Source organism: Hemitrygon akajei, chromosome 3, assembly GCF_048418815.1.
Source record: "Hemitrygon akajei chromosome 3, sHemAka1.3, whole genome shotgun sequence".
In the NCBI taxonomy this organism is placed as follows: Eukaryota; Metazoa; Chordata; class Chondrichthyes; order Myliobatiformes; family Dasyatidae; genus Hemitrygon; species Hemitrygon akajei.
In genome coordinates, this window is record NC_133126.1 from 94,179,476 (window position 1) to 94,198,846 (window position 19,371).

Consider the following 19,371-nt stretch of genomic DNA (forward strand, 5'->3'; position numbering starts at 1 on the left):
CAGAATGGAAGCTGTCCTTGAACCTGGCTCTATGTGCTTTCAGGCCTTATTATCTTCTGACCTATGGGAGGGGGTAGGAGAGAAAATAACCGCAGGGGAGAGGGAGGTGGTGGCTTTGATTATGTTGTCTGTTTTATCAGGGCAGCGAGAAGTGTAGACAGAATCTATGGGGGAGGCTGTTTCTAGTGTTATGCTGAGCTATGCCGCGCAAAAAAACAAGGGGGTACACAAGTGTATATCTTTCTCTTAACCTAAGATTTAATTAGTGTGTTACTGTTATTTAAGTTTTTACCAACTTAAGTTCTCCATTAATGCCCTGTGAACATAAACAAATGTTTGTGCTCTTCACTGCACAACATTGTAACGTTGAATCAGGTTTGCAGGTCTGGTGAGTGAGACAGAAAACACTGACTACGAATAACTATATTAATCATTTATTTATAAGTAGTAAAAATTCAACCAAACATTCATGTTCCCCAAGTTATAAACACTACAAAGTTGAATGTTCAACAAGCGTACTTTAATAAACATACATTCAACAAACATACTTAGGTAAAAGTGTGCATAGAGCATACCTTCCCAGTGGTTGTGTGCACCGCTTGTCTTAAACAAAGGAAGAGAGAGCAAACCTCTTCCACGTGTTATACCTGAGATATCTGACCTGGACACCAGGCGACTAACCAATGGGAAAAGCAGCTGCAGTTTGTAAACTAACCAATCAAGACGGAAGCGACTTTCAACAACCAGAATAAGTAATGCCCTTCCCACCACCACCACCACACAGGACCCAAGTATATTTGCATTCCTTCTGGGAATTTTAATTTGATGCTGGCCTGTAAATAAACGCACCATCAACACAGAGCATTTTGAAACACTTCTAAAAATCTACTTTTTTAATTTGGCCTACTTTTAGGATTACTTAATGCCTGTTTATATTATTCACTATATTCAATTACATTTTATTCTATATGATGTTTTCCTTTACTTATTGATTTTAAGTTCATTTCATATTTTTATGACTATATTGATTTATCATTACAATCTTTGTAAAGCAGTTTGAGCCTACATTTTAATGTATGAAAGATGCTATATAAATAAAATTATTATTAATATCAATTTTCTCCCTGTTTCTAAAGTAATAACATCTTTTTGTTGCACAGTACATCTGGCAATCTCAAAGCCTCCTTTATTTCTTTCACTGTGTAATTATTATTGTCATTACCTATAAGGCCTATATATTTGAATATATGTATAGATTTGTTGACTTCATTGAAATCCTGCAGTTTTGTTTGGATCAAGAATGTAAAGGCAAAATACTCACCTGAAAGCTGTTTTACCTTGCATTCCTCCTGTAGAAGAAGGCTGAATTTCTTAATTTCACAGTCAACGAGTTTCTCTTCATTTGCTTATTATTAAACAGGAAGTTGGACAAATATAGTGTTTTCATCTGTCTCTCTACCTTTTTCACCTGCTGTCCACATTTTTTCTTCCCAGCTCTAATATTGTTTACGTGGCTAGTAATCACTTTGTGTGGAGACTGGTACCTGTTTCAATTGCAACTCAAATTCGACAGCTTCTTCAAGACAAGCAATTTGAACTAGCTTTGCAACTTGCTGTAAGTATTTATAGAAGTTAACCTCAGGATATTGTATATTTTTTTAAATTACTGTTAAAATACAGTAAATATCTACTTGCTTTCCTATCCTTGTATCTCCCTGATGCAAGAGGGTGTGATGAGTGCAGCTTTGATAATACTCTTGACTACTGTATTTAATGTACATAATTAAGTGAAATGGCACAGTAATTGTTTGCAAATTAATGTCTTCCTTATGATTTTGAGATGTCCAAGATATTTCGGACTATTCTGCATACTTCATATTGAGGCCTTTGATAAGGTGCCGCATAAGAGGCTGCTTAATAAGATGACAGCCCATGGAATTACAGGAAGGATATTGGAATGGGTGGAGCATTGGCTGATAGGCAGAAAGCAAAGAGTGGGAATACAGGGATCCTATTCTGGTTGGTTGCCGGTTACTAGTGGTGTTCCGCAGGGGTTGGTGTTGGGGCCTTTTCTTTTTACGCTGTATATCGACGATTTAGACTATGGATTAAATGGTTTTGTGGCTAAGTTTGCAGATGACACCAAGATAGGTGGAGGAGCAGGAAGTGTTAAGGAAACGGAAAGGTTGCAGAGAGACTTGGTCAGTTTAGGAGAGTGGGCAAAGAAATGGCAGATGAGATACAATGTTGTGAAATGTACGATTGTACATTTTGGAAGAAGAAACAATCGGGCAGATTATTATTTAGAATGGGAGAAAATTCAAAAATCAGAAGTGCAAAGGGACTTGGGCATCCTAGTGCAGGATACCCTAAAGGTTAACCACCAGGTTGGATCGGCAGTAAGGAAAGCTAATGCTATGTTGGCATTCATTTCAAGAGGAATAGTGTATAAGAGTAAGGAGGTGTTGATGAGGCTCTATGGGACACTGGTGAGACCCCATTTGGAATACTGTGTGCAGTTTTGGGCCCCCTGTCTTAGAAAGGATGTGCTGATGTTGGAGAGAGTTCAGAGAAGATTCACTAGGATGATGCCTGGAATGCATGGACTAACATATGAGGAGCGTTTGTCGGCTCTTGGACTGTATTCATTAGAGTATAGAAGAATGAGAGGGGATCTCATAGAAACATTTTGAATGTTGAAAGGATTGGACAGAGTAGATGTGGAAAAGCTGATTCCCTTGGTGGGTGAGTCCAGGACAAGAGGTCACAGTCTTAGAATTAGAGGGTACCCATTTAAAACAGAGATGAGGAGAAATTTTTTTAACTAGAGGGTCGTGGATTTATGGAATTCATTGCCACATACAGCTGTGGAGGCCCAGTCATTGAGGGTGTTTAAGGAAGAGATTGATAGGTATCTAGTTAGTCAGGGTATCAAGGGATATGGGGGAAAAGCCGGAAATTGGAACTAGATGGGAGAATAGTTTAGCTCATGGTGGAGTGGCGGAGCAGACCTGATGGGCCGAATGGCCTACTTTTGCTCCTTTGTCTTGTGAATCTTGTGAAAACTGAAAAATGTAAAATGCTGGAAGCACACAGCAGCTCAGGTAACGTCTATGAAAAGGGAAATAGAGTTAAAATCTAGCCAAGAGCCCTTAGTCAGTCAGAACTGTGAAAGAGAGTGAACAAGTTGGTTTGCATTTGCAGTGAAGGTTGGAAAGGATGGTTCCAAAGATAAGATGTAGTAAAATGAGGCCAAAATTACAAGGGATTAGGTTATCTGGTGTTCCAGTTGATGGGTGAAAGGGAGCATGAACAAAAGCTATGAAGTGAGTGTAGTTAAGAGAATGAGGATATACCCCTTCCTTAGGAAAGTCTCTCGCAGCCTCTTACTTCATCAACATAACATTCTACTTCCCTGCCCATCATAAAGTCCTTCAAAATGGAAAAAGATCTTTCAGATCATGTATATCCTATGCCAACCAAGATGTATATTCAAGTTAATCTCATTTCCCAGATTCTGTACAATATCCTGCTGAGTTTTTGCCATCCATATATCTGTTCAAATGTTTCTAGAATTCACAGCTTGTAAACGCTTTCTGTAGCCACCTAAGAGTCTTTCAATTCTTGTTTGGGGGATTTTCGCCCATTCTTCCTTGCAAAAGGCTTCTAGTTCTGTGAGATTCTTGGGCTGTCTTGCATGCACTGCTCTTTTGAGGTCTTTGATTTTTGATGATGTTTAGGTCGGGGGACTGTGAGGGCCATGGCAAAACATTCAGCTTGTACCTCTTGAGGTAGTCCAGTGTGGATTTTGAGGAGTGTTTAGGATCATTATCCTGTTGTAGAAGACATTCTCTTTTCATCTTCAGCTTTTTTACAGACGGTCTGATATTTGCTTCCAGAATTTGCTGGTATTTATTTGAATTCATTCTTCCCTCTACCAGTGAAATGTTCCCCATGCTACTGGCTGCAACACAAGCCCAAAGCATGATCGATCCATCCCCGTGCTTAACAGTTGGAGAGGTGTTCTTTTCATGAAATTCTGCACCCTTTTTTTCTCCAAACATACCTTTGCTCATTGCGGCTAAAAAGTTCTATTTTAACTTCATCAGTCCACAGGACTTGTTTCCAAAATGCATCAGGCTTGTTTAGATGATCCTTTGCAAACTTCTGACGCTGTATTTTGTGGTGAGGATGCAGGAAAGGTTTTCTTCTGATGACTCTTCCATGAAGGTCATATTTGTGCAGGTGTTGCTGCACAGTAGAACAGTGCACCACCACTCCAGAGTCTGCTAAATTTTGCTGAAGGTCTTTTGCAGTCAAATGGGGGTTTTGATTTGTCTTTCTAGCAATCCTACGAGCAGTTCTTTCGGAAAGTTTTTGTGGTCTTCCAGACCTCAACTTGACCTCCACCATTCCTGTTAACTGCTATTTCTTAATTACATTACAAATTGAGGAAATGGCTACCTGAAAACGCTTTGCTATCTTCTTATAGCCTTCTCCTGCTTTGTGGGCATCATTTATTTTAATTTTCAGAGTGCTAGGCAGCTGCTTAGAGGAGCCCATGGTTGCTGATTGTTAGGACAAGGTTTGAGGAGTCGGGGTATTTATAAAGCTTTGAAATTTGCATCACCTGGCCTTTCCTAACGATGACTGTGAACAGGCCATAGCCCTAACAAGCTAATTAAGGTCTGAGACCTTGGTAAAAGTTATCTGAGAGTTCAAATCTCTTGGGGTGCCCAAACTTTTGCATGGTGCTCCTTTCCATTTTTTCACTCTAAACTTTTGTACAAAACAAAAATTAATACACTAATCTTGCTTAAAATGTTGAAAAGAATGTTTCATCTTTAACTTTATGCCTTTTGGAGATCAGTTCATCTTCTACTCACTTAACTATTCGTAGTAACAGAAATTTTGACATGGGGTGCCCAAATTTTTGCAAGCCACTGTAAGATAAGCCAGCCAATAATATAAAAGAGAATACTGAAAGGTTTTTTTCCCCAGATACGTAAACTAAAAGAGAGGAAAGAAAGGATATTGGGCTGCAGGAAAGTGATGCTGGAGAGATAGCAATGGGCAGTGAAGAAATGGCAGGTGAATGGAAGGAGTATTTTGCATCAGTCTTCACTGTGGTAGACACCAGCAGCATGCCAGAAATTCGAGAATGTCGGGGCAGAAGGGAGTTTATTCACAATAACTAAGGTGAAGGTGCTTCGGAAGCTGAAAGTCGATAAGTCACCTGGACAAGATGGACTATACGCTAGGGTTCTGAAAGAGTTAGCAGAAGTGAATATGGAGACAGTATTAGTGATCTTTAGTGATGTTTTAAGAATCACTAAATTCTGGAATGGTTCCAGAGGACTGGAAAATTGTAACTGTTACTCCACTTTTTAAGAATGGAGGGAGACAAGATACAGGAAATTTTAGGCCAGTTAGTCTGACTTCAGTGGTTAGGAAGATGTTGGAGTCCATTATTAGGATTGAGGTTTTGGGGTGTTTGGAGGCATGTGAAAAATAAGCTGAAGTCAGCGTTGTTTCCTTAAGGGGGAAGTCTTTCGTGATAATCTGTTGGAAAGATGTGAGGGAATTACCAGCATGACAGACAAAGGAGAGTCAGTGGAAGTTGGTTACATGGATTTTCAGAAGGTCTTTGACAAGATGCCACACATGAGGCTGCTAAACAAGATAGGAGCCCATGGTATTACAGGGAAGATACTAGCATAAACAGAAGATTGGCTGCCTGGCAGAAAGCAAAAAGCAGGAATAAAGGGGGCCTTTTCTTTTTGGCTGTCAGTGACTAGTGGTGTTCCACAGGGATCATTACTGGATCTTCTACTTCATGTTATATGCTGATGATTTGGATGACAGAATTGATGGCTTTGTGGCCATGTTTGCAGCTGATACACAGATAGGTGGATGTACAGGTAATGTTGAGGAAGCAGGGAGTGTGCAGGACTTGGACAGATTATGACAATGGGCAAAGAAGTGGCAGATGGAATACAGTGTGGGGAAGTCTATGGCCATGAACTTTTCATGCACTTGAGGAATAAAGGCATAGCCTATTTTCTAAATGTGGAGTGAATTCAGAAATCAAAGATGCATAGGGACTGAAGATTCCTGGTGCAAGGTTTTCTGAAGGTTAACTTGCAGATTGAATTGGTACTAAGGAAGGCAATTGCAATGTTAGCATTCATTTCAAGAGGACTAGAAGGTAAAAGCAAGGATGTACTGCTGAGCAACACACACAAAATGTTAGAGAAACTCAGCAGGTCTGGCAGCATCTATGGATAGGAATAGAGTCAATGTTTTGGGCCAAAACCCATCATCAGGTCTCCAGATAAAAGGTCTCCACCCAAAACCTCAGCTTTTTATTCCTCTCCATAGATGCTGCCTGACCTACTGAGTTCCTCCAGCATTTTGTGTGTGTTACTCTGTATTTCCAGCATCTACAGAATTTCTTGTGTTTATGCATTCTTGAGGCTCTACAAGGTATTGGTCAGAAAACATTTGTAGTATTATGAACAGTTTTGGGCCCCTAATCTAAGAAGGGATGTGTTGGCATTGAAGAGGGACAGGAAGGTTTCTGGGGATGAAAGGGTTAACATATGGGGAGTGTTTGATGGCTCTGGAGCTATACTTGCTGGAGATCAGAAGAATGAGGGAGAGAATCTCATTGAAATCTATCAAATATTGAAAAGCCAAGATAGAGTGGACATGGGGAGGATGTTTCCAAGAATGGGAGAGTCTAGGGCCAGTGGGCACTGCCTCAGAATAGAGGGACGTCCAGTTAGAACAAAGATGAGGAATTTCTTTAGCCAGAGGTATTGAACCTGTGGAATTCATTGCCAAAGATGACTGTGAAGGCCAAGTTATTGGGTGTATATTCAAAGCAGAGGTTGATAGGTTCTTGATTAGTAAGGGCTTCAAAGATGATGCGAGAAGGCAAGAGAGTGGGATTGAGAGGGAAAATAAATCATCTATGATAGAATGCCCTAATTCTGGTCCTATGTCTTATTGTCTTGTGATTTCATAGCTTAATTTCTTCATGTTTTATTTCACTGACTTCCATATAGAAATGGTGAGCGGAGAAGAAGGTGGAAGATTATAACATAATTTTGTCTGAGGTCTTATAACATATGATGTTATGGCATCAGACAAAGTCAGGAAGCAAAAGGTTGACAGTGGTACAACTAATATTGTGAGTTGCATATATTTTAATGCAAGAGGTATTGTAGGAAAAACTGATGAGCTCAGGGCATGAATCAACATGGGAGAGTGATATTGTAGCCATTAGTGAGACTTGGTTGCAAGAGGGGCAGGACTGGCAGCTCATTATTCTAGGTTTCTGTTTTAGACATGATAGAGCAGGAGGCATTAAAGGGTGGAGGGGTAGTGTTACTAGTCAGGGAAAACGTCAGAGTGGTCAAGTTAGGACAGATAGGTGAACTCATTTAGTGAGACTTTGTGGGTAATACTGAGTAATAAGAAGGGTATGACCACATTAATGGAGCTATATTACAGACCACTCAACAGTCCGTGGGATTTAGAGAAACAATAGACAATAGGTGCAGGAGTAGGCCATTCAGCCCTTCTAGCCAGCACCGCCATTCACTGTGATCATGGCTGATCACAAATTTGCAGACTGTTGCAAGAAACATGGGGTTGTGATAGAAGGTGACTTTCCACATATTGACTGGGACTCCCATACTGTAAAAGGACTAGATGGGATAGAGTTTGACAACTGTGTTCAGGAAAGTTTCCTTAATCAGTGCATAGAAATCCCAACAAGGGGGTATGTAATACTTGATCCCTTAGTAGGGAATGAGACAGAGCAAGTGACAGAAGTTTCTGTAGGAGAACACTTTACATCTAGTGACCAAAATGCCATTAGTTTCAAAGTAAGTATGCAAAAAGATGGGTCTGGTCCATGAGTTGAGATTCTAAATTGGAGAAAGGACAATTTTGATGGTATCAGAAAGGATTTGGCAAGTGTGGATTGGGACAGGTTATTTTCTGGCAAAGGTGTACTTGGTAAGTGGGAGGCCTTCAAAAGTGAAATTCTGAGAGTACAAAGCTTGTATATGCCTGTCAGAATAAAAGGCAAGGGTAACAAGTTTAGGGAATTTTGGTTTTCGAGAGATACTGAGGCCCTGGTTAAGAAGAAAAAGGAGGTGCACAGCAGGTATAGGCAGGTAGGAGCAACTGAGGTGCTTATGGGGTATTAGTAATGCAAGAGAACACTAAAGAAATAAACCGGGAGAGCTAAAGGAAGGCATGAGGATGCTCTAGCAGGCAGGGTGAAGGAGAATCCTAACAGTTTCCATAGTTATCTTAAGAGCAAAAGGATTGTAAGGGATAAAATTGGCCCTCTGGAAGATCAGAATGGTAGTCTATGTGTGGAGCAAAAGAAATGGGGGAGATCTTAAATGGATCTATATTTACTGGGGAGAAGAACACAGAATCTATAAAAGTGAGGCAAGGCAGCAGTGGGATCATGGACCCTATACGGATTACAGAGAAGAAGTGTTTGCTGTCTTGAGACAAATCAAGGTGGACAAATCCCCAGGGCTTGACAAGGTGTTCCCTTGGACCCTGTGGGAAGCAAGTGCAGAAATTGCAAGGGCCCTAGCAGATATATTTAAAACATCTTTAGCAATAGGTGAGGTATTGGAGGACTGGAAGTTAGCTAATATTATTCCACTTTTTAAGAAAGACTGTAAGAATAAACTAGGAAACTATAAGCTGGTGAACCTGACATCAGTAGTGGGAAAGTTATTGAAAGGTATTCTAAGAGACCAGATATATGATTATTTGGATAGACAGGGACTGATTAGTGAAAGTCATCATGGCTTTGTGTGTTGTAGGTTATGTCTAATCAAACAAATAGAGTTTTTTGAGGATGTTACCAGGAAAGTTGGTGAAGGCAATGTGTTGTCTACATGGACTTCTGCAAGGTATTTGACAAAGGTCTGCTTGGAAAGTTTGTCAGAAAGGTTCAGTCGCCTGGCATTCAAGATGAGGTAGTAAATTGGATTAGACATTGGCTTTGCAGGAGGAGCCAAAAAGTGGTATAGATGGTTGCCTCTCTGACTAGTGGAGTGCCCTGGGGATTGGTGCTGAGTCTGTTGTTGTTGGTTATCTATATCAGCGATCTAGGTGATAATGTAGTTAACTGGATCAGCAAACTTGTGGATGATACCAAAATTGGAGGTGTAGTGGACAGCAAGGAAGACTACCAAAGCTTGCAGCAGGATCTAGACCAGCTGGAAAAGTGGGCTGAAAAATGGCAAATGGAATTTAATGCAGACAAGTACAAGGTGTTGCACTTCGGTAGGAATAATCAGGGTAAGTCTTACATAGTAAATGGGAGGGCACTGAAGAGTGCTGAAGAACAAAGGAATCTGGGAATACAGTTCCATAATTCATTGAAAGAGGTAGATAGAGTTGTAAAGAAAGCTTTTGGCACATTGGCCTTCATATATCAAAGTATTGAGTACAGGAGATGGGACATTATGTTGAAGTTGTACAAGATGTTGGTGAGACTTAATTTAGAGAATTGTTTGCAGTTTTGGTCATCTATCTACAGTAAACATGTAAATAAGATTGAAAGAATACAGAGAAAATTCACAAGGATGTTGCCAGTACTGGAGGACCTGAGTTAAAAAGAAACATTGGATATTTTAGAACTTTATTCCTCAGAATGTACAAAGTTGAGAGGAGATTTGATAGAGGTATGCAAAATTATGAGGGGTAGAGATAGTGTAAGTACAAGCAGGCTTTTTCCATTGAGGTTGGGTGAGACTACAACTAGAAGTCATGGGTTAAGGGTGAAAGGTGAGATGTTTAAGTGCAACATGAGGGGAAACTTCTTCATTCAAAGAGTGGTGGGAGTGTGGAATGAGCGGCCAGTGCAAGTGGTGGATGCGCTTTTGATTTCAATGTGCAGGAGAAGTTTGGATCGGTACATGGATAGGAAGGGTATGGAGGGCTATGGTCCAGGTGCATGTTAGTGGGACTAAGCAGGTTAAATGGTTCAGCCTGGACTAGATGAGCCAAAGGGTCTGTTTCTGTGTAATTTTCTATGACTGAAATGTAAGAATAGAGAGATGGGATTTAAATCATTATTAGTGCTAAGCACATAAAATCTACCTGGCCTTTATTGGAATGCATGCTGGATTGCTGAAAGTAATAGTAAAGAAATTATGGAAACTGCTTACACAACCATTCATGGATCTCTGGGTATTCATGTTTTAATGGTAAAATAAATTATTACATCCCTAATCCATGAGGCGGGAGGATTACAAATAGGCTGGTTGATTAAATGTCATCATGAAACTGAGACTAGGATTTTGAACAATATGCACTGGGTAACAAACGTGATTGAAATCAGTGAAGTAATGAAAAACAGTTGAAGGAAGTTAGTGTGCTCTCCACCACACATCTGTAGAAGTTTGTCAAAGTTTTAGATGACGTACTGAATCTTCACAAACTTCTAAGAAAGTAAATGAAGGTTAAGAAAGAGATCTAATAGGTGTGCTCCAACTGGATTTATTTCTTCATGCCAAAAGTAGTTTGAACTTTGTCTTAAACTTACTCAGTGAATGAAGATTATTACTGTCTTGGGTTGATTATTTCAAGGTTTCACAATCAAAGTGAAGTAGTTTATCCTCCACTAGGTGGTTTTAATCTGACGGTGAATGCTAGAATGATTAATGGAGTCTTGGCATTCGTGAAGGGTAATATTCAAAAATTGACTGTTTTTCAGACTACTTTAAGGGAGAACTCAGAAGAATGTTGTTGGACAGGAGTTGCTCAAGGCTAGACCAGATAAAAGACATGAATATTCCATTTATTTTATTTTTATAATGGTTTTATGTGTCCATTCCTTTTCAAACTTGTATCAAACTCTCATACTCTTCCTTAGTAGGATTTAAGTTTTAAGTTTCCTGAATTGCCACCTCATTAACATAATCCTTGGTATTATCACAAACAGTTAGTTGCTAGCTTAGATATTCACTTAGATGGATAGGATAAATATTTTGTAGCACTGAATGTCTGAATCAGATAATGATATGTTCCAAGACCATCTTCAGTTCACCTGGGAGCTTGTGATTATTAATCTTCCTACAATATATAACTTACCTACAGAATTCAGTTGACCTTCTGAAGGGTCTTGGCCCGAAACATCAGCTGTACTCTTCTCCATAGATGCTACCTGACCTGCTAAGTTCCTCCAGCATTTGTGTGTGTTGCTTGAATTTCAAGCATCTGCAGATTTTTTCTTGTTCGTTGACTGGGCAAAGTAAGTTAGTTTCAGAGTTCAGTCAATAAAGTGCACAATTTAAAAAAAAAAATGTAATGTGCTACATGTGAAATGCATCATGATTAATTAATTATAATTCTGTTGCATTGAATATCTCGGGCAGTGAAAATGATCAAGGATCTTTTCTCCAGTCAGGCAGTTGTGTAGCACTTGGTTACAGATACTCTTTAGATTGTAGCAGAACTTTATGCTGTCTGCCTTTCCTTCTCGTTGTTTTGGGTGGTATAGTAATACAACAGTTAGCTGTCACACAGTTTCAGGTACCGAGATTTCATCCTAATCTCTGCTATCCTTGTGGAATTTGCATATTTTCGGCCACCACTTTGATTTCCCAAATACATACTGCTAGGTTAACTGGCTAATGCAAATTACCCGTTTTGTAGGGAAGTGACAAAAGTATAAAGAGTTGATGAGTATTTGAAGAAGAGAGTTGAGGGGAATAGGACTGACAGGAGCTAGGCTTGATGTGTTGTAATGAGTTTCAGATTATGTTGGGTGCTCTCTCATGGAGTAGGGGTCTTGTTATAGGACTTACTACCAGACAGGATAGTGAGAATATTCTGATGTTCATTGGACATTTACAAAAGAAAGCCATGTATTTTATTCACTTATTTCCCATCCAAACTTTTCAGAAGCCAATTGGTTTGTGCTTCAGAGTGCTGTGCTCAGTGGTGTTTGTGAATACTGACTGTCTACTTATCACTCAGTATTTGTCTGAAGTGTTGTCATTTTGTTTCAGAAAATGAAGGATGATTCAGACAGCGATAAGTGGCAACAGATTCATCATATACAGAACCTTTTTGCTTTCAACCTGTTCTGCCAAAAACGCTTTGATGACTCCATGCAGGTTTTTGCTAAGCTTGGCACAGGTAACAACATACCTATACCATTTTTAAATAGATGATGAACCGGGGCCCGTGCAGGACAGTGCCAGGAATGATAACAGCATGTTAATGTAGGAAAGAAGTTGAAACTCTCATTAGTAATCTCTTACTAATTCTTACTTCCCTTTCTGTAATCAGAAATGATGATTAAGGAAGCCATATTTGGTATGTGTAATGGAAGCGGAGAGCACGAAATACTAGTAATGGGCTTAATAATTTAGCAATTATGAGAAACTTCTGAGAGGATTGGTTTGAATGTGACAAGGAACAATGTAGTATTATGCACTAAAGAACATAGAAATAAGAGGAGCAGTTCATAACAGTGCCATATCCAAACTGTAGGTACATGAAATATCTTAAATATTAACTATATTTAAGGAGCACTTAATACATATTTAAAGCTATAGATATGCAGTATAGGTTTTAGATATTTTGGATTTCAAAGGGAACTGAATTATATTCTTTTCATTAAATTTATTTGATTTATCAGATCCCACTCATGTGATTGGACTATATCCAGACTTGTTGCCAGCTGATTTCAGGAAGCAACTTCAGTATCCAAACCCACTTCCGACACTATCTACTGCAGAGCTGGAAAAAGCACACTTAGCACTTATAGACTACTTGACCCAGGTAAATATCCCTGGTGAAATCAAATTCTGCCTTCTTTGAATGCACCTGTAAGGGCATGCATAACTTTTAAGTAACATATCATGAATGTTCCTGGAGCTTTGTGGCCTGTCATATTTGAATGGTTCATTGGAAGATTGGTTCAACTCGGGCTGCAATTGGACTTAGAACAACAGAATGTCAGAAATATCTGAATGTATTGGATTGGGGTTGGCTATACTAAAGTAAATGCTCCAGAGTTTGGATTTGGGCAGGAAATCAGGTATTCTACCTGTTAAAGGTGAATACAATTATATTTACAAGTGGTTTGTACCTCCTGGAAAGAAGTGCAGACTACCTAATGATGGCTACAAAAACATTGGGTTTTGTAGAATAAATCTTGTGGTGACGTGATTGTAAGATGCATGGTGGGTTAAATGCAAATTTGTTTATGGCATTGTAAAGCTTTATTAATATATTGTTTATAATTTTTGTCATTCTTCCTAGAAACGAATGCACTTGGTTAAACAACTGAATGATTCAGATCCCTCTACCACTTCACCACTAATGGAAGGAACGCCGACCATTAAGTCAAAGAAAAAGTTGCTCCAGATTATTGACACAACATTATTAAAGTGTTACCTTCAAGTGAGTAGGGCAGCATTGTGATCCAGTAACATGATTTGTCCGACTTTAAAGGCAAAAGCAAATGTTACACTTTCTTTTCCCTATTGAGGTGTTGACACATGCCTCAAAATGAACCATTCTATTTTTGACCTTTCAGCGTTGTAAATGGTGTTGTGCAGCATGTGCTGGTTGATAGAGACACAGCATGGAGCAGGCCCTACCGCCCAATTGCCTTTATCTTCAGGATGTTAAGTGTAATCTTCATCCAGCGATGAGCTAAGTCACAACCATCGGTTGTGGGATCTTGAGGGAAAATTTGGAGGAAAACAGTTATTACTGCATTGTTAGTTAAGGAAGGTGTGATAAGGGGGGACTTGGCAGCAGATTTGAAAACCAGGACATGAATTTTAAGTCTGAGATAAAATTGGAGCCAAAGGGGAATGATGATTGTGTCGTTTTAGAAAGAGAGCAGTAGGATTTTGTTTGAGCTGCTTCTAATGAAAGATTGTGGGTGGACTACCAGCAATAGGCATCTCATGACACTGAAAAGATACCACCCACAGTTTCCCTGGAAAATCCTCCAAATTCACCTTTCACTAGTCAGCTCTAGTGGACAGACAATGCAGTTCACCTGCTTGACACTGGACTTTTGTAACAGATGCTCTGTTTAAGCAGAAAGAGGGAAATTTTTAAGAAGGTATTCAGTGTTTCCTGGAATGACTTGGGAATCCCTGGTCCATGACTGCCTAAAGTAAGGAATAAGTATTCAGAAGGTACTCAGGTCATGCTTTGAAAGCACACTCAAGTGGCAGGATTTCAATCCTCGGTTCTTGGGACTGCCCAATTGGTACATTTGCCACAATTGCATAAAAGGTCAGGGCAGACATAGAGAAACAGAAGCTTTGCAATTGTTTATCTTCAGAATAGTCAAGTCTAGAAGCACCTAAGGTACGCATGAATTTCAACTGCAAGTGGGGTGAATCAGCTAGAGATGGAAAGTATTTACAGGGTGATTTTGAGGAAGACAGTATTTCACAATTAGCAGGTAATTTTAGGATTTACTAACTGTGTTATTGAGATTTCATCAGTCATTGAGAGGAATAGAGCCAATAATTAGGAGTAGGGAAAGCCAAGGATGGTGGCTTCAGTCTTCCCAGTATCTAACTGATCTTGGCTTCATCCGTCACAGGTACAGTGGAGGGGATGAAAAAGATGATGAAGTAGAGCTGTGTGTCATTAGCATACAAAAAGTTTTCATCATTCTCTTTCTCCTTACTGAATACTGACTCTGTGTGTTTCAGACTAATGTAGCTCTTGTAGCACCATTGTTACGGCTGGAAAACAACCATTGTCACATTGAGGAGAGCGAACACGTTCTGAAGAAAGCACAGAAGTACAGTGAGCTTATTATTCTGTATGAAAAGAAGGGTCTACACGAGAAAGGTAAAATAGTAAACTTAAATCCATTGCTTAAATTCTGTTTCCTTTTACAGGAGCAGGATTAACCTGTTCTACTATCCACTTCACGATTGATCTCTCAACTGAAACAGTTAGCCACCTGAACACTATCTGCTGCCCTTCCTTAGCTGATGAATCAGTACTTCTGTAGTTGAACAATACTTGGAAGAAGTGCCAAGGATAGTGGTGTAAAATTAATTCTGGATAAGGTTTTCATGTCCAGCAACAAGCAGCAAGATATCAATACCAGCAACTGAATTGTCCTCAGCCTGATGGAATACTGTCAGTGGTGATAGTTTGAGCCTAGGGCAAGAGATGAACCTGTCTGACATCGGCTTCAGTTTACTTGTTACGGATCCATCAATCCACATTAGTTTTTTTAGGACAGTCTTGATAGAGGCGAAGTCCCACCTTCATACAATCTACATGATAGCATGGAAAGATGGAGCCCTGAATGTAAAAGAGGGGAAAAGAAGACACATCACTGATAATGAGGAAACACTAGTGTTCCCAATGTAGCCTAATTTGTACCCAAGTACTTGCATTACTGTTACAACACTGAATCTACCTCACAATGTGAAATTTCCTTAATAATTATGTCCTGCCATATTATAAGCAGCCAATTATTACCCAATATTTTGCAGTCAACCATCAGAAAAGGGACAGATTATGCTATCAACATACTTACCAATGGCCTCTTATATTGGATTTTCCTATAACTATTTGCTTTCAATCTGTTTATAACATTTGATCCAAATTGGCAAAAGTGGTAAATTCCAGAGAGGTTCAAGTGACTACCCTTCAAGTCAAGCATCATTTGACAGAAAGTGGCAACAAGAGTCTTAGTAAAATTGAACTCATTGGCAGTAAGAATAAACACTATTAGGTTGAGTTATATCTTGCATGAAGAAAGGTGGTAGTGGTTGTTGGTCCATTATCTCAGATCCAGGCCATTGTTGCAAGAGTTTCTCAGGACAATGTCCTGGGTCCAACTGCCTTTGGCTGCTGCCTCAGTGATATTCCTTCCATTATGGTGAGGAGATTCATTGATTATACAGTGTTCTGTTCCTTTAAAAATAACAGACTATGCCGGTGTGCAGCAAAGAAACATACCATTTGAACAGGGTTGATAATTGGGAAGTCACGTTATCATGCCAGGCAATAGTAGTTTTCAATTAGAGCGTCAAGCTACCTACCTGTGATATTCAATGGCATTATTATCACTAAGTCTCCTACTTGAACATCTTGTGGTTCACAATTGACCAGAAGCTCAGCTGAGCTTGCTACAGTACATAAATTTTATCATGGCTGCAAGAGCAGATCAGAGACTTGCCTTGCAGCATGATTCATTTCCTGACAGGCCAAAGCTTTTCCGCCACATATAATGTGCCAGTTATGAGTGTGATGGAAGCTTTCCTGCTGCATGGATGAGTGTATCTCAATATCTCAATACTCAATATCTTTCAGGTCAAAACAGCTTGCTCGATAGGCACTCATAGTGTCATAGAGCACTACAGATCAGAAACAGGTCCTTTAGCCCATCTAGTCTGTGCCGAACTGTTAATCTACTTAGTCCCATCAACCCACACCTGGACCATAGCCCTCAATATCCCTCCCTTCCATGTACTTATCTAAACTTCTTTTAAATGTTGAAATCCTACCCGCATCCATCAATTCCACTGGCAGCTCCTTCCACACACACAGTACTATTGCCATAAACATTCAACCTTCATGCACTGCCACAGTTTGTAGTGTGTATCATCTACAAAATACTTACCAATACTACTACAATAGCATGTCTCAAGCTTGTCAGCTCCACCACCAGAATAGACAAGCAAACCAAGTGCATGGGGTTAGCACCATATAAATAATACAAATAAAATTACCTGCATGGTTTGATCAACTTGATTAGCTTTACCAAATTAAACCTGATTCATTTCAGATTTTAAAATCTTTAATTGGTCCAGCCTCAATAGCTTTTTATTGTACTAATGTGAAGCAGTATTCTCTGGAATCAGTGCAATGGTAATTTAGTGACCCTTGTTCTAAATCTGTCCACAAGAGGAAGTAGTTTCTTTCTAATGATTCTCTTGAATGGTTTAATCTTCTGAAACATCTCATAAGACTATAAAACCTAAGAGAAGAATTAAGCCATTTGGCCCATTCGCTCATGGCTGATTTATTATCCCTCTCAACCCTATTCTTCTGCCGTCTCCCATGCTCTTGCTAATCAAGAATATGGACTTCCTGCTTTAATATACCAAATGACTTGGCCTCCACAGCAGTCTATGGCAATGAATTTCACAGATTTACCATCTATTGGCTGAAATACTTCCTCTTCATCTCTGTTCTAAAGTGTCATTCTTGCATAATGAGACAGGCCCTGTTCTGTCCCATTATTGGAAACATCCCTTGCATATCCACTCTTTGTTTGATAGGTTTCAATGAGATCCATGAGACTTAGAGCAGAATTAGACCATTCGGCCTGTCAGGTCTGTTCCACAATTCCATCATGGCTGATTTATTATCCCTCTCTACTCCATTCTCCTGCCTTCTCCATATAACTTTTGATGCTCTTACTAATCAAGAACCTCTCGATCTCTGCTTTAAGTATAACCAATGACTTTGCTTCCACAGCTGTCTGGCAATGAAATCCATAGATTAACCGCCCTCTGGCTGAAGAAAATTTTCATCCCTGTTCTAAAGGGACCTCCTTCTATTCCGAGGCTGTGCCCTCTGGTCCTAGGCTCCCCCACTATAGAAACACCCTTTCCATGTCAACTCTATCTAGGCCTTCTAATAGTCGAATATTCGATAGGTATCAATGAGACCATTCTTCTAAACTCCAGTGAGTGCAGGCTCGGAGCCATTATATACTCACATATTATTCTCGTAAATCTCCTCTGGACCCACTTCAATGCCAGCACATCCTTTCATAGATAAGTGGCTCAAAACTGCTCACATTACTCCGTGAGCAGTCTAAGCAAAGCATTATATAGCCTCATCATTATGTCCTTGCATCCTTCCACCAAATTGCATGACCAGAAGTATAAAAACAGCACTTTCATTTAAATAGCTCCATTACACTACTGCTAAATAGATGCTTTTGTTGCTGCTGTAATCATTGTTGTGTTGAAAGTATGCACAGCAAGCTGCTAATTCTTTGCCCATTCGCCTAATCGATCGTTCTGCATACTCCCTGTTTCCTCAGCACCTTCTGCCCCTCCACCTGTCTTTATATCGTCTGCAAACTCGGCCATGAAGCCATCATTTCCATCATCCAGATCATTGACATATAACGTGAAAAGAAGTGGTCTAAACACCAACCCCAGCATGCAGAAAATCCCCCCTTTATTCCCATTCATTGCCTCAGCTAATTTGTCCATGGTAGAAACCTACCACAGGTTTCACGCTTTTTAGCCGCCTCATGTGCGGCACTGTGTCAAAGGTTTTATAAATTCCAAGTAAACAACATCCACTGATTCTTTTTTGTATCTCTTAGCTGTTATTTCCTCAAATAATTCCGAGAGTTGGACTGTACCATTATTTTAATTTATATAATTCATAGATAAAAGCCTGTTTATGACATCGTGTCACAAATGTTCAGGTGGCTTTAAAATGCTGTGGTGCTGTAGTTATCTGTCCATTATAACTGTGCCTGCCATTCCTCCCCTTGTTTTTGAATGATATTTCATGTGCTGTTGTGCTTTCTTTGCAGCTTTACAGGTCCTTCTCGATCAGGCAAAAAAAGCTAACTCACCACTGAAAGGACATGAGCGAACTGTGCAGTACCTGCAAAGGCTGGGTTAGTAATAGTTAGTAACATATTATAATAACATCATAAAGAAACCTGTTAAATAACAGATGATTGATCAATGTAGTTAGTTCCTACTCTAATTCACTGCAGTTTTCAGGATATAATTAAGTTCATGGGCTGTGATGAAGGACATGGCTGCATATTACTTCTGAATAGGACATTTACGCAGACAGTGAGTGAGACTAGATTGAGTTTAGCTGTGATGCTTGCTGTTGCATATTGGCAGGAAGGGTCTTTGGAAATATTGGCATTCAAGAAGCCTTTTGAGGCCTTCCAGTAATCTGCAGTTTTTATATTTGGAATTTATGATTTTAATTTGTTATAGTTAATTTATGCATTAGGTGTTTTCCAGAAGAAACCTTTCTGTGCCTATTTTCTGATGTGTTTCTTTTCTCTTTAGGGAAAGAGAACTTGAATATAATTTTTGAATTTTCTCTTTGGGTCCTAAAAGCATGTCCTGAAGATGGATTAAAGGTTGGTGTTTGTATCAGGCTTTGTTTTGATCCTTAGTTAAAATCTGAATGGTTTGCTATAGACCATTTTTAGTTGAGTCCTGACATCTGTTCTGTGTGACTATGATTGTCAATGTTGCTTGACACTAGTTGATAAAGTTTTACGGAGCGATTATGCTGTATAGCTGCAGTGCTAAGATGAAA

General features: G+C 39.5%; 1 protein-coding gene across 1 annotated transcript in view; it reads left to right on the forward strand.

The window, feature by feature from the left end:
* The window catches only part of vps39 (VPS39 subunit of HOPS complex), a 123,256-nt gene that overhangs the window by 63,845 nt on the left and 40,040 nt on the right, over positions 1-19,371 (forward strand). Inside the window, exons 10-16 of the mRNA XM_073040368.1 lie at positions 1,495-1,615; positions 12,060-12,189; positions 12,695-12,837; positions 13,321-13,461; positions 14,742-14,883; positions 18,617-18,703; positions 19,116-19,189. Coding sequence (XP_072896469.1) covers positions 1,495-1,615; positions 12,060-12,189; positions 12,695-12,837; positions 13,321-13,461; positions 14,742-14,883; positions 18,617-18,703; positions 19,116-19,189 — 838 coding nt within the window. The remainder of the gene's footprint in view (positions 1-1,494; positions 1,616-12,059; positions 12,190-12,694; positions 12,838-13,320; positions 13,462-14,741; positions 14,884-18,616; positions 18,704-19,115; positions 19,190-19,371) is intronic.